The 21054-nt window shown below is 33.6% G+C and overlaps 2 protein-coding genes across 3 annotated transcripts; one reads left to right on the forward strand and one right to left on the reverse strand.

The window, feature by feature from the left end:
• Positions 1-972: 972 nt before the first annotated feature.
• LOC120087935 (transportin-1) lies at positions 973-17559 on the forward strand. 2 transcript variants are annotated; one of them, XM_039044947.1, is made up of 29 exons: positions 973-1390; positions 1903-2190; positions 2529-2618; positions 2796-2873; positions 2972-3052; positions 5063-5113; positions 5319-5404; positions 7412-7478; positions 7575-7631; positions 7731-7760; positions 7915-7974; positions 8114-8227; positions 8796-8909; positions 9133-9231; positions 9568-9693; positions 9773-9847; positions 10019-10090; positions 10232-10342; positions 11171-11254; positions 13001-13108; positions 13347-13448; positions 13715-13777; positions 13852-13926; positions 14665-14736; positions 15015-15139; positions 15527-15578; positions 15653-15721; positions 15802-15861; positions 16684-17559. In XM_039044947.1, exons 1-29 carry the CDS (start codon positions 1208-1210, stop codon positions 16765-16767), a joined length of 2676 nt encoding a protein of 891 aa, XP_038900875.1. In that variant the 5' UTR covers positions 973-1207; the 3' UTR covers positions 16768-17559. The 2 variants fall into 2 exon arrangements, with proteins under 2 accessions (XP_038900875.1, XP_038900876.1); XM_039044948.1 differs by lacking the exon at positions 973-1390 and adding an exon at positions 1499-1659.
• Positions 17560-18163: 604 nt separating this feature from the next.
• On the reverse strand, positions 18164-20650 carry LOC120089106 (serine/threonine protein phosphatase 2A 57 kDa regulatory subunit B' theta isoform-like). The gene is made up of 2 exons (XM_039046529.1): positions 19631-20650; positions 18164-18418 (listed from the first exon to the last, which is right to left on the reverse strand). The coding sequence occupies exons 1-2, from the start codon at positions 20648-20650 to the stop codon at positions 18164-18166; spliced, it is 1275 nt and encodes a 424-aa protein (XP_038902457.1).
• Positions 20651-21054: the final 404 nt, after the last annotated feature.

Below are 21054 nucleotides of genomic sequence, written 5' to 3' on the forward strand. Positions count from 1 at the left end.
CCATTCTTCACGTCTTTCACAGTATAGTAATATCCAACAATCTTAAGGTTGACCTGTATTTCTTACTTATAGTATATGGAGGTGTTTGACACACAAACTTCATAAATCGTTAACTCAATTTTACCAACTTTAACAATGTTTTTATTGAAATTTGCACATTAATCGATGAACTCCATATTCTATATTTTTTTCTCTCTAATGTTTCCTAACTTCATACTAAACAACTTTGCACCCTAAATTCAGACTTCCTAACTCTAAATTTCCGAACTCGACTAAGTGAGCCAAATAGCCTCTATGAATTTCAATGTACTTATCATTAAATAACATTTAGCTTAGATTATGTTTGAGTTAGACTATTAGGTGAGTGCAATATATATCTTGAGAGGTCTTTAATCCGACCAACACTTTGAGATGATTCGACGAAACGATGTGACTTGTGACATGCGACAACTTTTATACAAGTACAATATAGCTATTATATCTCAAAAAAAAGAAGAAACATCCTACCTCATGAAACCATTATCAATTCAAGATCTATTAACTCGCGATAGTAATATTTCGACTAAACTTAAGTCTCGACTCACTTTAAATATGTGAATGTATTTAAAAGGTATCATGTTGTATTTGAAAATTTTACTTTTTTAGAAAATTCGATGTCGCATTGTCTATCATATCATTTGGCACAGCTACCCTACTTAGACTAACACTATTAATCATATAAATTTATTATTTATTCAAAAGTCACATAATTGATTGCATGAGTGACCATTAAAGAGAAAAAAAAAGTGAGAAGATAAAACTATACAAATTAAGAGATTCCTTCAACAAAAAATAAAAACTTGTTAAACATCTTACGAGCAAAACATTTGAAGAACAATACAAAATGCTGTGTTCCTTCAATTTACCAAAGAAAACGTTAAAGTTAAAAGACAGTGGAATTGTCCAATTCTCGTCGCCTCCAATAATTTTGACGATACTGTCACTCACGCTTGATATCGTAACCCGACCCACCTATATAATTCCCTCTCTTTCTTCCCTCATCGGCCGCTTCCAACAAATTCTTTTATCATTGTTCTTCAATTTTCAATTCAATCAAATTGCGGCCCCTCTCGCCTGCGCCCCTTTGAACCCTTTACTTTGTTATCAATACGATTTCCAGTTTTAGTTCTTTATTGGGTTTGTTTTTCTTGGGTTTTAATCGATTGATATGGCGGCGAGTGCATCTTGGCATCCCCAGGAAAATGGGTTCAACGAGATCTGCGGCTTGCTGGAGCAGCAAATTTCTCCTTCTTCGAATCCTGACAAGTCCCAGATTTGGCAGCAACTTCAGCAATACTCTCAGTTCCCCGACTTCAATAATTACCTCGCTTTTATTCTTGCACGAGCCGAGGTTCTTCTAGTTCTCTCTTCTTTTGCGGTTTTGTTTGAATGGTCTGGCAATTTCGCTTATTGGGTTTTGATGGGGTTGGTTGGATTGGACTGTGAACTTCTTGAGACTTCTGGGTTTTAATTTGCGGGTTCGGGTTTGACAGAGTTTGTAGAGTTGGGATAAATTGGTTGATCAATTCTTGAGTACTTCTCTTGATGCGACCGGAATGCTTGTTTGCTCCCAAGATATTTGTTGAATGGAAGTTTGATTTTTGAGGATAAAGGGATTTCGTGAGTAAATTCTTGGTTAATCTTTTTACTATCTTTTGTGTATTACTTCCCTATAAATGGAGTCCCTTCTCATGTATTTGATACCACTGGATTCATAATAAATATTCTAAAGCTTGATTCTTGGAGGGTTATCTCCTTTAGTCACTTAGGCTACACCGGGTTTCTTTTAGATTTAGCCTGCTATTCACTTGATTATAGGTTTGGAATTTAGAAATTGAGTTGATATATTGGAGCTTTCTGCAGGGTAAATCAGTTGAGGTTCGACAGGCTGCTGGCTTGCTTTTAAAAAACAACCTCAGAACTGCATACAAGTCGATGACTCCTGCCTTTCAGCAATATATTAAATCCGAATTGTTGCCATGTATGGGAGCTGCAGACAGACATATTAGGTCTACAGTCGGGACCATCATCAGTGTCATTGTTCAACTAGGGGGAATATTGGGGTGGCCTGAGTTGTTGCAAGCACTTGTAAGATGCTTAGACAGTAAAGACCAGAATCACATGGAAGGTGCTATGGATGCTCTGTCCAAGGTTTTATTCTCTATCCTAGAATCTTACCTTGTCTAGTTTTAATAGGTTTAAATGTATGGAACAAAACTCTGGTCATATAATTGTTCAGTCTATATTCTATACAAGCATGGTGAAGTTCGATTAAGATTAGACTGCTCCTTGAGGGAGGGTTGTTTTGTTTGTAAATTGAATAATTTGATTCTGGCAGATTTAAACTTTGTGAGAATAAAATTTGATATTTTGGTCCATGCTAAAAATCATCGACCTCTCTCAATAAAGATCTGCAACATAGTTTTATTTTAAATTTATGTTGAAACAATTTGACATTTATTTATATGTATTTATAAATTTTCGCTTAGATTTGTGAAGATATACCTCAAGTGCTTGACTCAGATGTACCTGGATTGTCTGAACGCCCAATCAACATATTTCTTCCTAGATTATTTCAGGTATGGTCAACTTGTACCCTTCATATCTATTTTTTACTTGTATTTATCATCGACTCAATTGACATTGTAGGCAACTAGATTATCTACCTAGATTTGTTAAGTTTTTTCAGTTTATTTTTCACTTTTACCTGTTAAACCTCTGTTTCCTGATTCTTGCACTTGGGTATCTGTAAACAGTTTTTTCAGTCGCCACATACTGCATTGAGAAAACTTTCCTTGAGTTCTGTGAATCAATACATCATGCTGATGCCAACTGTAAGTAATAAGTATGTGATACACTTTGTCAATACTTATTTTGAACCTTGTTCTGGTCTTTGTATTGATAATGGTTGTTACAATATGTATGATTGCAGGCACTATATATATCCATGGACCAGTATCTTCAAGGTTTATTTGTTCTTGCTAATGACCCTACGCCAGATGTGCGAAAGCTGGTTAGTGCTCTAGTCTAAGTGCGTCTAGAGTTTGTGTTATCATAGCTGCTAAATCATGGAGTGGCCTGTTTTTCCTTTTTCCTCGAAGAGAAATTTAATACGTGGAGATTGATGCATTCTTGTCAATGTGTATATATATCTCTTGGGATAAATGGAAGTGGCTACTTGACCGTTAGTGGGAATTTTCGAGTCAGTTGCATTTTTCTTCTAAATATACAAGCGTATCCTCTCAGAAGGTAATTTAGTTTGAAGGGTATCCATCAAAGATATATTTTTGTTCACTAGGTTTTTAGTTAAATGTATACTTCATACTTGTGATCATGATGAAGCTCGCTGCTGTGGGCTAGGCCTGCTGAGGACAGGGTAATTTGATTACTGTAATGTTCTGTTTTTTTTCCCTGTTAGAAATCAGATAATTTTAATCTGATAGCAAAGGCTTTATGGCCAAACAAGGGAATTCCATCCTTTAGACGAGAGAAAACTCTCCAAAAAACAATGTTCTTCTAGTTCTATATTAAAAAATATTCAAAAGCCCCTATGACAACCTAAAAGTGATAGTTACAAGGAAACTAGACAATCAACTGATTAATCCTAAAATACTAATTAAACACTACTTAATCTAAAATAACAACTAAACAAATATTAAACTCAAATATAATAATTATTTTATAATTCTCCTCATCAAAAAGTCTATAGGGATTTCTGCAAATGTATTTGGTTGGTCTCAGGATGGAGTGGCGTTTGTAAAGTCTTCTGTAATTTTAGTAGCTTTTTGTTCCAGTTTGACTGGTGATGTCTTTTGTGAACTCTCTTGTTGGGATAGACTCCTCTTCCATTGGCATAAGGTTGTTTTCCTTTTCATGTTTCTTCTCCTGTATTACGTAAGTGTTGTAAAGACCATCCTTTCAAGTCAACAAAGAACACACTTTGCATACATCATAAAGGCGGTTATTTGGAAGATTTGGAATGGAAGGAGCTCTGGAATTTTTCAAGACAAGGAAAGATCCCCACAAGATGTCCTCTTGAGGCCTCTCTTTCCAGCTGGCCCTTTAAGCAATTACAACTTTAAATATATTGTCCTTTAAACAACTACGACTTCAACTCTCTCTTATCCAATTGGAAAAGTTTTCTGTAGTCTATTTGGATCAGTGTTCTCTTTTATTTAATTTTATAGATTGTTAGGTCACACATTGCTGACGCTCAGGCTCTCGGAAAAATTTGGTGTGTTTGTTTGTTTGTTTTTTTTTGTTTTTGTTTTTGTGTTTTTTGATGTCTACTCTATTGTCCAATGTCCATCTCTCTAGAGGAAAAGCTTAATGCATGCATGGTGCCATGCAAAAAACCTTGGTTTGAACAAAATTAGAGAATTTTTTAGGATGGGATAAAAACAACTTCTTTTGAAATAGCTAGTTGATTTTGGATCTGGAATATTTTGCATTTTGGGTTAATAATTGAATGTTTTTTTTTTCCCCATAGATCTTAAAGAATTTGGTTCGTCTCTCACCATTTTCCTTCCCCTAGTTTTCTATTCTTTTTAGTTCTGTGCGTGAGTATCTTATCTTCAAATATTTGTGTGTAAATACGTCTCATTGATTAATAAATCCTTTGGTTTCTTATAGAAGAAAGGTAATGAAGCCCTAGGATGTTGCAATAAATCATCTGTTTGGCACCTATAATGTGGGCTTAGAGTAGTTTAGTGTTAAGTATTGATACAACTAAATTTATGTTAATCCATCAGCTTAAGTTTTCGGGTTGATAGGTGATTTTATATGAAATAAGAGTAGAAAGTCATATGTTCTTCTAACCCCTATAATGTTGATTTCCAACCTAATTAATATTGATTTTCACTCGTTGGACCTTTTACAAATTTGTAAGTCTACCAGTGAGGGAGAGTTTTAAAGTATTGTTATAATTGAATTTATCGTAACACATCAATTTAAGCTTTTGGGTTGATTGTTGATTAACAAGTAGTTTTAATTCTTTTCTTTGCTTTGCATCTATGTCGAGCAGGTTTGTCAAGCATTTGTTCAGCTAATTGAAGTACGCCCAACTTTCTTGGAGGTTGGTTTCCTATTTGCTGCTTGTTTGGATTGTGTACCATATCTTAAAAATTTCCTGCCTTTTGTGCCTCGGACACAAAATTTGAGTTGGTTTCTATCTAACTCCTCCATTTTCTTGACTAATAATTTTATCATTCTTTATACTACATCAATATATTTTTTTGCTGCACGTTTTTGAAAAAACTTTTTATCATGTGATTTTGCAGCCACACCTGCGGAATGTAATTGAATACATGTTGCAAGTCAACAAGGATGCTGACGAGGAAGTTTCACTTGAAGCCTGTGAATTTTGGTAATCGTCATCTTGTAAACTATACACCTCTCTATCTGTCTTAACTGGTATATGTCTAGTACTTGTTTATACAACTTTAATTTTGTAGATGAGTTTGGTTATTGTTGTCATTTTTTCTAGTTTCATTTATTCCTTTATTTTCTCTTTAATTGTTTGCTTATTCTGCATAATTTTGGGGAAGGGGAAATTGTATTGATGGGCTTGTTATTACATGATTTTTTTTACTATTGGATATAATTCCATCTTTTATTATAAGAAGCAAATTTCATGATGAATTAAATATATGAATATGAAGGGGGCATACCTTTTAGAACACGAGGAATTGCAAAAGAGGTTTTATGATTAGCCTCTACCGAAGGAGATATAGAATAATTATGAAAAGATTTAGAGAGAGAACTCGAGAGGATGCTACAAATAAGGCAAGATCTAAAACTTCTACCAAGGAAGTCTCCCCTGTTGTAATTTTCTTATTTTGTTTCAAGCCATGCTTCCCGGAAGATGCCCACAATATAGCTAATTGACAACAAAATGCCATTTTCTTTAATATAATTGTATACCTTTTCTATCATTTTGTATTTTACTGTCTGTTATTCTGTGTGTCGTTAGGTTTAAGTTTAATATCATAATCTACATTCTTGGAAGGCTTCTAAACTTTTGAGCTTTGATAAAGCTCATTTCTCGAATGAGTTGAGAATTTGTGTTGTTTGGTTGTGTGCTCAATGCTCATACATGCACCTTTCTTCACTCTTTATTTTCTGTTTTATCTTGATCATGTTTGTTTGTGGTCTTGTCTCAATATCCCTGATTAACAAGTAGTTTTTGGCTTTGAGTTTATATGAAACTGGTTTTCTAGCTATTTTTACATTTTCTTCACTATCAACCCGGAGCAAGAATTCTGGTTTTTTTTCTTTAGAAATTAAGATGCTAAAAAAGAACCATCATGAGTTGGTCTAGTGGTAAATAAGGGAACATCTCATTAAAAAAAGGTTGAAAGAATTCATGGTGGCCACCTGCTTAGGATTTAATATCTTACGAGTTTTCTTAATACCCAAATGTTGTAGAGTCAGACAAATTGTCTATGAAAAAAATTAAGATACTCAAAAAGCATTTATGCCCATGGTATGCCTGTTTTTTGCTAGACTGTTTGAGAATCCATAATTAAGATGATTCAGTACATTGTTTGGTGGCATTGCCTAAGATATGAAAGAGACATTTAAGGTGTTTCCCTCCATTTGTCTTATTCCTCATAATATGTTTTGTGTGGAAAAGGTGGAGAAGAGTTGGACTTCATATTTAGTACGTTTTTGCTATAGATCTGTGGGGATATTTGGTCCAGATCATTACCTCTTTCAGTGAAAGGCCCTTATTATTCGGGAAATTGATTTCTTTCACCCAAGGAAACAACATTATTTATTTTATGGGGAGCATGTAGCACAGATGCTCCCTAACTCTTTAACTTATGTGGTAATATGTCTTCATTATTTTTGTACTGGAATTCAACCTGGGCACTGGAATTCCTCCTTACTGTACTTTCTTCTGGGCTGGAGTCTTTATCCCCTTTCCTTTGTAATTTCATAGCATAAGAGTGTTGCTACTATGTATTTTCTTCCCCTTGATAGGAAACAAAAATCATTTCATTGATTGATGAAAGTAGTTAGAAAAGAATATTCTTTCTATAGGTTGTACAACTGTGTCCTTGAGTTCTAAAGTTAGAAAAGAATATTCTATTATTGGATAATTACAAAAACACCTCCAATGTGAAATGAGGGTAGATAAGCTGTAATTACCAAAAGGAGAAGATATTTTGCTCCATGATAAAGCTTCTTTCCCTTATTGTCATTGGTAAATCATGCCCCTAATGAGTAGTCGTGTTCTTCCGCCCCTGGCCTTTTGAGACTGCTAATGGATGATGACTCTTTTTTAAAATTTTCCCCATCTAACCTGATGAATACTTTTGTTGGTTATTTTCTTTGTTAGATCTGTTTCATTTTAAGTTATGCTTGGCAGGTCAGCATATTGTGATGCCCAATTACCTCCTGAGAACTTAAGAGAGTTCTTGCCACGTTTAATTCCAGTATGGCACATGCTCAGATAAATATTTTCTTCCTTTTGATACCTTGCTGCTGAGATATTTGTAATGCTTTTTATGTGCATGTTTGAACTTCTGTAGGCATTATTATCAAATATGGTTTATGCCGATGACGATGAATCACTTCTTGAGGCTGAGGTGAACTGGCATACTTCAAATTTTTATATCTGTATAATTAGGATAGGATTGCCAATTAGTATGGTTCATGATGTGTCTTCCTTCTACTCGTTTTTACAGGAAGATGGATCTCTTCCAGACCGAGAGCAGGTACAATTATTTTTTCTTCAATGTTGATTTTGGAGAGTTTAAATGGAAAATACCAGCGTTTCACATTCACCACCTTGATGTCCATGATGAATACGTGCTATTTACGTAATAGTATCATATTTATTAATGTTTTGCCTGAATTGTTGCATTCCAGGATCTAAAACCCCGTTTCCATTCATCAAGGTTACATGGGTCAGAAAATGCAGAAGATGATGTACGTTATGTTAATATTTTCATTATTTTTGGTTTATTGGTTTTGATCAACAGATAAAGACATAGTATGTTTTATTTTCCTCTAGGATTAGGAAGTTAAGTTTATTTTCCTCTAATATCAACATCTTTGCATAATTCAGGATGATGACATTGTAAATATATGGAACTTGCGCAAATGCAGTGCTGCAGCTCTTGATATTCTCTCAAATGTGTTTGGGGATGAAATTCTTCCTATGTTGATGCCCATTGTTGAGGTAGGCAAAAGTTTCATACATCAATGAAATTTGTTTACTAGAAAAAAAAGAAAGAAAAGTCCAGGTAAGGCAAATAATTGGGCTAAAGAAGCAGAACCTTTGCTGTGTAATGTTTCACTGTTTTTGTTTCTATTATCTTTCTATTATCAGTCGGTCAGGACATCCACTGTGAACTTTATCTTGTATCTTCCTCTCTTCCAGTTATGTGCCCTTTTATTTATTTTCTTCCCCTCTACAGTTATCGTAGGCATGGTTGCTTTTGTGGTGTGTGCTTGTCCAAAACTGCTTTTGCTTAGCATTTTAGTCCCTTGAATGAATTTTAGATTTTTGTTTATTTACCGAAGTAAAGGTTTGATGTGTATATTCATTAAATGACGTTCTTGATTGATATTAGTCTTTATCTCGCTTCAATGCATCATAAACAATACCTGGTCTAAGGGAATTGTAAGTTTTATAGACTTATTTGGGTTTTATATATTATTGTGCCCAAGAATTCTTCATAGTTTCAATTTCTTTTTTGGTAGATGTTTTATTCTGATATAAAAACTTTGCCTGAGCTTCCTATTAGGTCAATTTGTCCGCTAATGGTGATGAAGCCTGGAAAGAAAGGGAAGCTGCTGTATTGGCTCTTGGTGCCATAGCTGAAGGTTGCATTAGTGGACTTTATCCCCATCTACCTGAGGTGATATGTTATATGATTTTAATCAGGCAATGTTCATGACTTGATTGATATGAGTTTCCATAATTAATCTTTTCAACAAAAGTTTGTTAATCCAATGCTGCTCTTTTTTTTTAGTAGATCCATTTCCCTTGGCAGGTTGTGATATATTATAACTTAATGTTGCTCGTGTTGCTTGCTTTCTCACCTATAAATTTAAATATTCAATAATTTGTGCTTTTTGCAGATTGTTACATTTCTCATTCCTCTTTTAGATGATAAATTTCCTCTAATAAGGAGTATATCTTGTTGGACACTTTCTCGTTTCAGCAAGTTCATTGTGCAGGTATGTGTTCGTGAGTGTTAAGTTTATTTTATTTTGAATATTTATGTAAATTTTGTACAAACTACCGTACTTCTTTGTCTAAATTATGTGGTATTATTAATCCTGTGGTTTGATTATGCCAAAGATAGAGAAGTTATAATAATATTTTTGGGGATGAAGTTGAAATGTTTAGAATGTTTGAGAAAACTTGTGGGGCTGTGGAACTCTGCTGGCGTAGTATACAAGAATGACCAAAACTAGGGCCCCTGAGAATATGAACAGTTTGATTATGTTTTCATGGGACTTTTACGAAGCATGTGTTTGATGTGTCATATTTCACTTTTTCCCCCATCTTAGGGCATTGGAAATCAGAAAGGTTACGAACAATTTGACAAGGTTCTCATGGGACTTTTACGAAGATTATTGGACAATAACAAGAGGGTGCAAGAAGCTGCTTGTTCAGCTTTCGCAACGCTGGAGGAGGTTCTTTTATTGAAACTTCATTTTCCTGCTAATGAATTATTCCCTATATAGTTCATGATGGGGTTTTAGTAACTTGCAGGAAGCTGCCGAGGAGTTGGCACCACATTTGAAAAATATATTGCAGCACCTAATATGTGCTTTTGGAAAATATCAGGTACCCTAATTACCTGCATAATTCCCCCTTTGAATGATTAGATAGAAAAAGAGACGTCTGCTACTGACATTTATTTTATATATGTATATAAAAACAGTAACTCTGTTTCTTTCTGGATTGAAAGATATCTTCGCTTAAAGCTTGTATATGACTTGTATATGTGTTATGCAGAGGCGGAATCTAAGGATAGTGTATGATGCTATTGGAACCTTAGCAGATGCTGTTGGAGGGGAGCTAAATCAGGTTACATATGATGCTTTCACCTCATCATCTCCTTTTCTTTTGATGCATTTATTGATCAACAACTTATTGATTGTACAATAATTTTGATATTCTGCATGTAGTACATATAAACTGATTTAATTTGATTTGTCATGATTGCAGCCTGTTTATCTTGATATTCTCATGCCACCATTAATTGCCAAATGGCAGCAACTTTCGAACTCAGACAAAGATCTTTTTCCACTGTTGGAGTGCTTCACATCTATAGCACAGGTCTCGACTTGTGTTTTGGCTTATTGGCTCTTTGTTTTTTTATGCATAGTCATATTTACTTTCAAGTCCCACAAAGCTCACTGAAGAAATTATTTGAAATGCTTTTAAGAACAGTGGGTAAAGCTGTGAAATACCAATTTATTTTACGAAAGATCTTCTAAGTTTTTCTCTCTCTCTCTCCCAAGAGTTTTGCTTTGTTTTATTGGCTCCTTGTTTTTATGCGTAGTCACATTTACTTTCAAGTCCCACAAAACTCATTTAAAGAAATTATTGAAGTGCTTTTAAGAACAGTGGGTAAAGCTGTGAAATACCAATTTATTTTACCAAAGTTCTTCTAAGTTTTGCTTCTTCTCTCTCAAATGTTCTATTCAGCAGTTAAGATTTTACATAGTTTTGGTGGTTGGTTTCTGTTCGAATGTTTTAGAAATTGTAGACAAACTTTCCAGCGTTTTGGACTAATGGCTTTTGGAATAAAAAAGAAAAGTGAGCTGGGTGATGGATGGTTCCTTAGGTCCTTTAGTTTTCTCTCTCTCTCTACTAGTTTTATGTGCCTACCACTACACGCACAAAACCAACTTACAGGGGTGGGAGAGAGTTTGAATGTCTTAAGCTGGTTACCGGACTTTCAATTTCTGTGCATTGAAATTCAATGGTTATGAATGTATAAATCTTGATTGGAGTTTGGAGGAAATGAGAGGATTCATTGTGTGAGGAAGCTTTGTTTCTTGCAATGTTTGTACTTCATGGATTCAGCCAGGAGTAGGTTTACATATCAGTCATAATAACAATAATTTTGAGAAAATGATTAATTTCCTTTCCATTTTCTAGGCTTTGGGGACTGGATTTGCCCAATTTGCTCAGCCTGTGTATCAGAGATGCATAAGCATCATCCAGACCCAACAAATGGCAAAGGTTTTTCCTGATTATTGATTTTCAATAAATACTTATTTAAATCCCATTAATGTATACTTTAGTTTGCTCTTCGTTTCTTTGTGATCTTTATGCTATAATATTACGAAGGTGGTTAAGCTTTATCTTATATTTGCGCTTAGGGTCAATCTTCTTTATTAATCAACAATATTATAATGTGAAAAACGTCCTCAGTGGTTTCAGAACTGTAAAAAACTTGTCTTCTGTCATACAATTTTTAATTTTAATTTTCTCACCTTTTCTTTTCATTGTTAGAAGTATTGTATGTTTATTTTTTTTAATTTTTTAATTTATTTTTTTGAGAAGAAAAACCTTTCATTGATGATTAGAAGTTTTAAAAAAGAAATTAGAAAGTTACAAATGGGTAAAAGTAAAGACATGAGGACTACATGAGGTCCTCCATAGAAGAAATCAAAGAATCTCTGTAAAAAAAATCCATAACATTACAAAATACCCCTAGCTTGAAGAAACTACGTGCTACATTATATGGTTATAAGAAGAAATACAAAAATGAACTTAAAAGTAGCACAACCAAACAAATATAAGTATATAAGCTTTGGCTCAATCCACCCTTGCTCTCCGCTTCTCTGACCTCCATTCAAGATTAATGGCAATGAACCATAAAAGCTTGGGTTTATTTTTAAATTTCCGTTCCACAAAATAGATATAAAAAATTTCTCCTTTGACCTATTATCTAATACCCAAGAAACACCAAAAATTTTGAATCTCTTTGCAACACTCAACACTATGAAGATTGGAACAGTAGACGTGCTTTGTGCTGCTTTAAAACATTGAAGACTGACTGAAGGATTTAACATCATATTAAGATATTATATCATTTGGATTTAACATCATATTAAGATATTATATCATTTGTAACCCATGCACTGTAACCCAGGTATCCAACTGACCAGCCATGCTAAAATGCGAATGTCTGTCCAAATTTTAAAGATAGAAATTGCTTTTACAAACAATGGAATGAGAAGTTACCACAATGTTCTTCCATCAAAATTATTTTATCAACTCTTGAGGAAAGAGATATATCTTCCAAGAAGTCCAGTAGGCCCCTAAACTCTTAAATTTCTATCTCCATTAGATTTTTTATTGCCAAAATTTTCCAAGATTGATATGTCAAGTCCAAAGCCTCCATAACTGATTTAGGTTTCTGCTGAATCATAGCAAATAACTTTAAATTGGACTAGTAACTTATTGATACTTTTTAGTTATTGAAAGAGATTAGCACCTGTCCCTTCGGGGACATCCGATAAAATTGGAAAGAGATTAGCACCTAAATGGTAGCAGCAAGATATTTGTTAGGGTTTGAATCTTAGTCTTATGAAAAAAAGATATCTCAGTAACAAAAACTATGGGGGCTTTATTAGTGAGATCCAATGGTGATCAGCTGCCCAAAAGAAAAACTGCTTGGAAGTCTGAGGACCTTCTTTTCTTTAGAATAGGACTTGCTATTGTCAGCGTAGGTTGTAGAAACTTTTCAATTTTGATTTGGAAATGACTTGAGTGTGCAATATGTTTGACTCCCGTGTTTGTATTTTCCGTCTTCATGGGTTTGTTCTTTTTTCTCTCTTTCCCACTCTTCTCATGTTACCTTGTACTAAGTTTCTGAAGTCTGGTTGCTCCTCGATGATATGTGCGGTTAAGTTTGAATTATAGCATTGATCACTGCTAGCCTGCTATTCCATTCTTGAATTGTTTTATTTCCTATTGCAGGTCGATCCTGTTTCTGCTGGGGTTCAGTATGATAAAGAGTTCATTGTGTGCTGTCTTGATCTTCTTTCAGGTCTCGCAGAAGGTCTTGGCAGTGGAATTGAGAGTTTGGTAATAAATTCTAAACCAAGCATTTTGCCTTTCTTTTTTTTTATGATCCATGATAATCCATCTATAAGAATTGAAAATGGAATGCTGTCAGATGTTGATACATTTTGTAGGTCTGTTTTATTATTGTTTTATCGTATATTTCTTGATGAAATGTGACTGCTCTCTTCTAGTAGTAATTGAACTACGACAATATATTCTGAACTTCCTTGCATGTGGCATTTCATGGAATTTCCATCAGGTTTCTCAAAGCAATCTGAGGGACTTGCTTTTGCAATGTTGCATGGATGAAGCTTCTGATGTCCGACAGAGTGCCTTTGCATTGCTTGGGGATCTTGGAAGAGTAAGTATTTGGATTGATCTCTTGGATTGTTTTCCCTTTGCTTCTTTATGTTTGATAAGTTATTCAAAATTTTTGACCTCAATGAACTCCTGGGCATCAAGTGTCTGCGTGTGTGTGTATTTTCTGTTGAGAAAGTAATGAATTGTTCTTCAGTAGAGGAGGGAGGTAGCACATGATTTTTACACAAGTCTACGTCGACTACTAGGAACTTTTGTTTCTTTATGTTTTTCTTCTGTGTTTATGGTTTATTTATATTTTGTGGTTAGGTATGCCACATCCATTTGCAACCGCGTTTATCAGAATTTCTTACTGCTGCAGCAAAGCAACTGGTAATTTAAGCTATTTTATGGTTTACATTTCTAATTTGAAGTTATTTTACTAGTCTTATACATTTACTGCACAGGATACTCCTAAGCTGAAGGAAATTGTTTCTGTTGCAAACAATGCCTGCTGGGCAATTGGAGAATTAGCTGTTAAGGTATGTGTAGACTTTTCACACACTCGCAGAGTGCCGGATATTGAGCTTGTCTTTACACATCCCTCTTATTAAGTATGAAATTCATGTATTTTAAAAAAGGTAGCCCCCCATGCAAGTTACTTTCAGTATATGATCTAATGCATCCGATGGTAAAATGTCTTTAACCTGAAAATTCAACACTGTTCCCTATTATAACGATAAAAGAAAGGATTCGTTAAGGAATTATTTCAGAGCAATAGCTTGAAGAAAAGCCAAAACTTCACCCTAACAAAGAGGTTCTTTGACCCTATTTGTAAGTTCTGTTTGCATAATTTCTAGGTTTCTGAATTCTGTTATCATATTATCTTATTGTTTAAGTGTTGATGTAATATTAGATTTACCTTCACTTTTGGGTCAATCAGTGATTTAATATGGTATCAAGGTAGGAGGTCCCGTGTTCAAACCCTTGCAAAGTTATTTCTTCCCCAATTAATACTGATTTTTACCTTTTGAATCTTCTACAAATTTCCAAGCCCACAAGTGAGGGAAAGTGTTAAAATATTTATATAATATTAAATTTACCTTCATCCATTAGCTTAAGCTTTTAGGTCAATCAGTGATTTAATATACTAGTTATTTTCCTTTATGGTGATATAGATTTAAAATTTCTATCACGACACAAACTACGTCAATCTTCTTGGTGGCAGATGGAATTTGTAAACAGTCATTTTACATTATTTGGAATCGTTATTGATTTAGGTGCGCCAAGAAATTTCTCCCGTTGTTATGACAGTGATTTCAAGCTTGGTCCCGATTCTTCAACATGCACAGGTGATGGTCCCTTTTTTTTGCACTAACATAGTAACATGTCTTATCATTTGTGTATTATGGCACCGATAAGCCTCTTGTTCATTAAGAACTAGAAACAGATGAGGGAAGAGGGCTATATATATATATGTATGTATGTATGTATATATAATAGATTCAGTTCGATGAGAGAAAAAGCGAGGTGTGTAAAGAGTGCTCATTGCATCCTGAGGAGGGATGTTGAATGTGTATGTATTTAACAGGATCATTATTATGTAATTTCATTTATTTGTGCTATGCAGGAGCTAAATAAATCTTTGGTAGAAAACAGTGCGATTACACTTGGAAGGATTGCATGGGTTTGTCCTCAGCTAGTGTCACCACATATGGAACATTTCATGCAACCATGGTGCACTGCTTTATCCATGTAAGGTTCTCTACTTTATAAATGTTGTGTTAAAAGGTTAAGGATGCTTATATACAAGATAGAGGATGCTTATATACTAGATATAGTTGCACCTAAGACATGACACCACGCCTCGTTATCAGAAGTCCAAATTTATGTTGGAATATTTTGCAAGTAGAAGTGGCTTATCGTATGCTCACTGCTATAAAGTTATAAACCATGTTTGTTGTGAACTTGGAGGATTGGGCATTCTGATTAATTGCTAGACCAAATTGTTAACTTCTGATTGTTTTTATTGAATCACATCTCTGTATCACTAAGAAAAGCAAAGCAAGTTTATTTATTTATTTTTAATCTTAAATCAGATGTATTTTTTAACATGGGTCGAGGTTTCTATTTTACTGGCAGGATACGTGATGATGTAGAAAAGGAGGATGCTTTCCGAGGTCTTTGTGCTCTGGTAAGTCTTGAGTTTGTAGCAAAAGTACTATATACGTTTTTGATTAATAATTATTATGTCTTCTTTGCTTTCAGGCTAAATCAAATCCTTCAGGGGCAGTAAATTCACTTGCTTATATGTGCAAAGCTATTGCCAGTTGGCATGTAAGCATGGAAACTTTGTTTATTAATTAATATCTATCATTGCTTGATCTTTCTTTTTAAGCTGAGCTTATTACCTGCAGGAAATAAGGAGTCAAGATCTTCATAATGAAGTATGCCAGGTTCTGCATGGTTATAAGCAGGTTTGTAGCTAAATTACTTCTGACCATTCCCCTTCTTCCCCTTTCTAAGGCAAATATTGTTTAAGGTAGTCGGTATCAAAAGAAAGACAGATTCCTGGAGTACATTATAAACTGGTGGAGTTCCTCTGTGATGTAATGTAAGAGTTAAGATGGAAGTGATGGTTTAGGCTGGAAAAGTTAAGCCTGTAGTTAAAATTATGAGGAAAAGAAAGAAGAGAAGAAAATAAGGACCGAATTTCCCATACCATTCCCAAGAAAAACGTCAATTTTTTTTGTACTCCCCATGTTTGGATTGACCCTTTTTGTAGGCTCTTTTGTAGTATTTTTATTGCGTAATTGCAATGGTTGCATTTTTAGGACTAATAATCAACTGCATAGCAACATTTTTAAAGAATTACAAATATAGCAAATCTATCACTGATAGACTCCTCTCTCAGCCATTTAGTCTAACATTGATAGGCTTTGAGAGTTGGATTTAAATTTTGCTATATCTGCAAACTCTTTTGCATGGTGCTACATATGCTAATACTTTGGGCATAATTGCTATATTTACCATTGTCCCTATCTTTATTTGTCTTGATAATTGATATTTTTCCATTAAAAGGGGGAAAAAAAAGCAAGAAAGATGTCAAATAATTACAATGGGTGGGGTCATGAAAGATGGTAATAATTGACAGCTTCTTTGGAGTTTCAGATGCATTGATTAGAGGGGGGNGGGCAAAATCAGATATATCTCTGTCCACCATGATGTTCGTATTAGTCATAAGAATATAGTAGTCCGAATGTAATATATTAATGTTCATATGAATGTCCATTTGGCAGATGCTGGGAAATGGTGGGTGGGACCAGTGTATTTCTTCACTAGAACCATCTGTGAAGGACAAACTGTCAAAATATCAAGTATAGGATGTGATGTTTATCAGTTTACTTCAGCAAGTATTCTTCTCAAACATATGCTTCAAATTCTGTCTCGAAACCAATGGGGTCGTTTTGTGCGTGTCTTGCTCTTATGATTGATTGGAGCAAACATCAAGTTTTAGTTTGTAGTGGCAGAAAAAAATCAAGGTTGCTGAGCTTGAAGATAATTGCACATCCTCAAGATTTTATACAGGTTGACTTGGTTGAGACGGCACTTAAAAATGAAGCCAGCTGAAGTGAGAAAATGCTGTACAGGGGGATTATGTTGAGATAGTGTGGTGCCCTTATAGAGTGTTCCCAATATTTTCCATTCCTTTCCTTTCCTTTCCTTTCATCACGAGTCTGGATTCGTTATATCGATTTTGGGGCGATGGTTTGCTTTACAGGAAGTCATATAGGTAGAGTCTAGTACATTTTTCGTTTCCTTTTTAATTTTATGACTTTGGTCCTATGATTTTTCCATTAATGAATAGGGCGATTACGATAGTTCTTCTTTTTTTAATGAAGGATAGAGGTGAGTTATTCTTGCTACATTTAGCAACTGTGGCGATTTGGGAATTTTTTGTTTTTGTTTTTGGAAGCAAATAAGGAACTGTTATGATGTACTTTAGTCTTATATAATTAAACCATTTGATGTTTGTACTAAAACTTCCACTCTTTGTCTGGGCATTATCTTCACAATCAGCCTGCAAAAGCAAATTATGAATAGTTGTTGAGTGAAGTTTTTGAGAGAATTTGTTGGAGTAAATGGTGAAATGAGAATGAGAATGAGTTTTTAAAGTCTAGAGGATTGATGATGCTGTAAATCTTTGGGCTTTAAATTGATGTTTATTCTTTAACATAATTGTTCATCTTACATTCAGGATTGCATTTTTTCCCCTTTCATATTTTTTCACTCTTGAGGATATTATTGCCATCTCAAATCTACCAAGAATGTTAATGGAACATGAAATGATTTTTGAGATTCCTCAGCCTGAATTAATGAACACTTTTTCACTTGTATATATTTATTCTCAATTAATCATTGAATTGAGTCAACAGAATTGTTCAATAATTAAAACTTCAACTTGTACAAATTACATGAAATTAATGCTGTTATTTAGCATTAAAAATTTAATTATCAATGCTATGGTTAGACTCTACATATTTTTTGTTTTTTTGTTCTTTGAAAATTAAACTTATAAACACTCATCCTAATGGTTACTCACTTTTACCCATCTTTTTAAAATTAAAAGAATGTTTTAAAAAATTTGTTTTTGTTTTTAGAATTTGATATAGCATGAAATTTAAGAGAAAACACGTAAGAACGATAGCATGAAATTTAAGAGAAAATAAGGATAAATTTTAAAAAATTAAAAACAAAATTGTTACTACACAAGGTCTATTACAATCTGTTAATTGGGGTTGCTTTGATTTGTTTAAAGAGATTTTGGTGGAGAGTTTTATGGTAAAGAATTGGATTAATTTCTTGAAGAATGGCATCGACATTGTGTGCCAATTCCTTAACGTTTTCGTTCCAATGACTCCTAATAATGTTTTCTATTCCTCTTATAATTACTGGAAACACTTCTTCCATGGCGGTCGACACCATCGTCACAAATGCTTCGCTATTCCATATGTATAGTGCTCGTTCGGCCACCTGAATTTAAAAGATGCCATTGATGAGGAGCTTATGTTAGTATCAAAGGAAAGGAAAAACTTTAGATTTGATTCATTCAATTTTATTGAAAATTGATTTGAATTGAACTTAATACTACAAGAGAAAAATTTCTGTGATAAAAGACTTAAAAAAGGTAATTGATCTTATAGAGTGACAGCTTTATTGTGATGTCCTAATTTTAGATAAGAAAGGTTGAAAGTGCATTATAAAAGAAAGAAAAATTATAAAGTAAATTATCTATTATGAGAGATGATATAACCAAAGATAATGACATCAATCCAGAGGACAATTGCTCTAAGAAAATATACAAAGTCAATAGTTTTCTGTTTCCAAAAACTGTATTTAGGTTTTCACAATTTCTTAATTGAGTTTACATAATTTCTAGTTAAACATCCAATTCTTTAACTAAATTCTAATTATTATTTTTTTGTTTTTTTAAAAACTAAAAACCAAAAACTAAAGTCCCTTTCGATAATTATTTGGTTTTTAGTGTTACATTACAAAATAAAATGTAGTAGATAACAAAACATAGAAATCAACAAGGAGAAGTAGTGTTCATAAATTTTATTTTAAAAAACAAAAAATGAACTCCATTTGATAACCATTCGAATTTTGAAAATTAAGTTTATAAACACTAGTTTGATTTATTGATTTGTTTGTTTTGTTGTCCATATTTTATGAACATTTTCACAATCTAAGCTAAATTTTGAAAACAAAAAAAATTATAATTTTTTAAACTTATTTTTGTTTTCAAAATCCAGCTAGGATTTCAATTGTTTACTCACAAGAGATAAAAACCATGATTTAAGTAAATGTTAGAAAACAAGCTCGATTCTAAAAAAATCAAAAATAAAAAACTAAGACCTTATTTAAGTAACTATTTGGTTTTTGGTTTGTCAAAATTAAATCAATTCTCTCTCGATTACTTACAATGATTTGCATCTTTCTTAAGTAAATGAGTTGAATTCTTAGTCAAATTCAAAAAACAAAGCTACTTTTTTCCGTTTTCAAATCCTGACATGGTTTTTAAAAATATTCATAAAAGTAGATAACAAAACAAGAAATTTAGAGGTGGAAGAGACGTTTATAGGCTTAAGTTTTACAAACTAAAACTAAAAAAATCAAATAATTACTAAACGGAACCTAAACAGTCATCAAACAAATCTTAAACTTCAAGGGATTCAACCTTACCATGGAGTTCAAACTGTTGAAACATTTTGTCATGTGTGAACAAAAGGGCAAAGCCAAATCTTTATACAGTTTGGGATCCAATTTCTCCACTAAATCCTCCAATTCCTCAATCAACTTTATCTCCTTTTGGCTATTAGCTTGAGGCCAATACTTTATAATCTTTCTCACTACCAACCCACCAAGCTCACTCTCTTTCTCCACAAACTGATAAACACAATAACCCAATTGCTTGTTGAAACTTTGCATCCCTTTAACCTTATGTAAAGGAATCAATATCCTTTTCAAAAAAACTTTGTGTTCTTCCTTCAAAGGAACTGCAAAGCCATTGATTATGCTTCCCCATATCTCAAGCATCTCTGCTATACCATTATGCCTCTCTGTTTCAAAAATATACTCCAAAAGCACACCACTCATTGCTTTTCTCATGAATGATCTATACTTGGTGAGTTTGCAATATATTTGGTGGAAAATATTCTTCAAGCATTCTCGTTCTCTCGGTTCCTCCGAATCGAAGAGCGAAAGAAGTCCGAGAAGAAAAGTGTTATCTATATGTTTCTCAAGTGTTTGAGTATCAAGGTTGATTAGTAGCCACAAGAGGATATCATAAACAATTTCAAGTTGTAGCCAATTTAGAGAAGGAATGGTAGCTACGACGACTTCGTTTTCTTCAGCAAATGTCGATGTGATTGGAAGAGCAAGGGAAGGGGGAGGGAGTGGACGAAAGAGATTGACGGATAATAACGACATCAACGACATTAAAATGTCGTCATGTAACGGTTTCTTTGATGTTTTGATGACGGACAAAAGATGGGTGAGTTTGAATCTCTTCAATTCAGGAGAAGTTGGCAGTGTCATGGAAGAGCAAAAGGAAACGATAGAAAGAACTTCATCTTGAAGAACATTTTTGGTGAAGCCAAAGGGTTTATTGGTGAATGGATCGTGGTCAAAGAGATGTTTTAAAGTTGGAAGAGATTTAGGATGATTTGAGGAGGATCTTAGAGAGTTGGTTTGAGCACCCATCGATTGATTTTGAAAGAATTTTGTGGTTATAACTTCATTTGGTGTAGGTTTTTTCAAGATGAACAGAGGGAGAAATTTTGAATTTTAATTGCTTGTATTTATAGTTTGATGATACGGATTTTACTAAAGAATTCTTGTTGATTTGATCAAATTTGAAAGCTACTTCAAACGGCTTGCATTGTTTTATTCGTAGGGAACTTATGATTCTCTTACAAAAACTAGGGATTATTTGCTTCGTTTTTGGTTTTATAATCCATTTCTAACTTTTTTTAAAAAAAATAAATAAATAAATAAATATTATCTTTTTTTCCCCTTTCTCTCTCTAAATCATCCACCCTCTGTTTTCACACTCTTATTTTTCTAGATTTATTATTATTATTTCTTTTTATTTTCTCTTCTAACAT

The sequence above is a fragment of the Benincasa hispida genome, chromosome 10 (assembly GCF_009727055.1).
Source record: "Benincasa hispida cultivar B227 chromosome 10, ASM972705v1, whole genome shotgun sequence".
Lineage (NCBI taxonomy): Eukaryota > Viridiplantae > Streptophyta > Magnoliopsida > Cucurbitales > Cucurbitaceae > Benincasa > Benincasa hispida.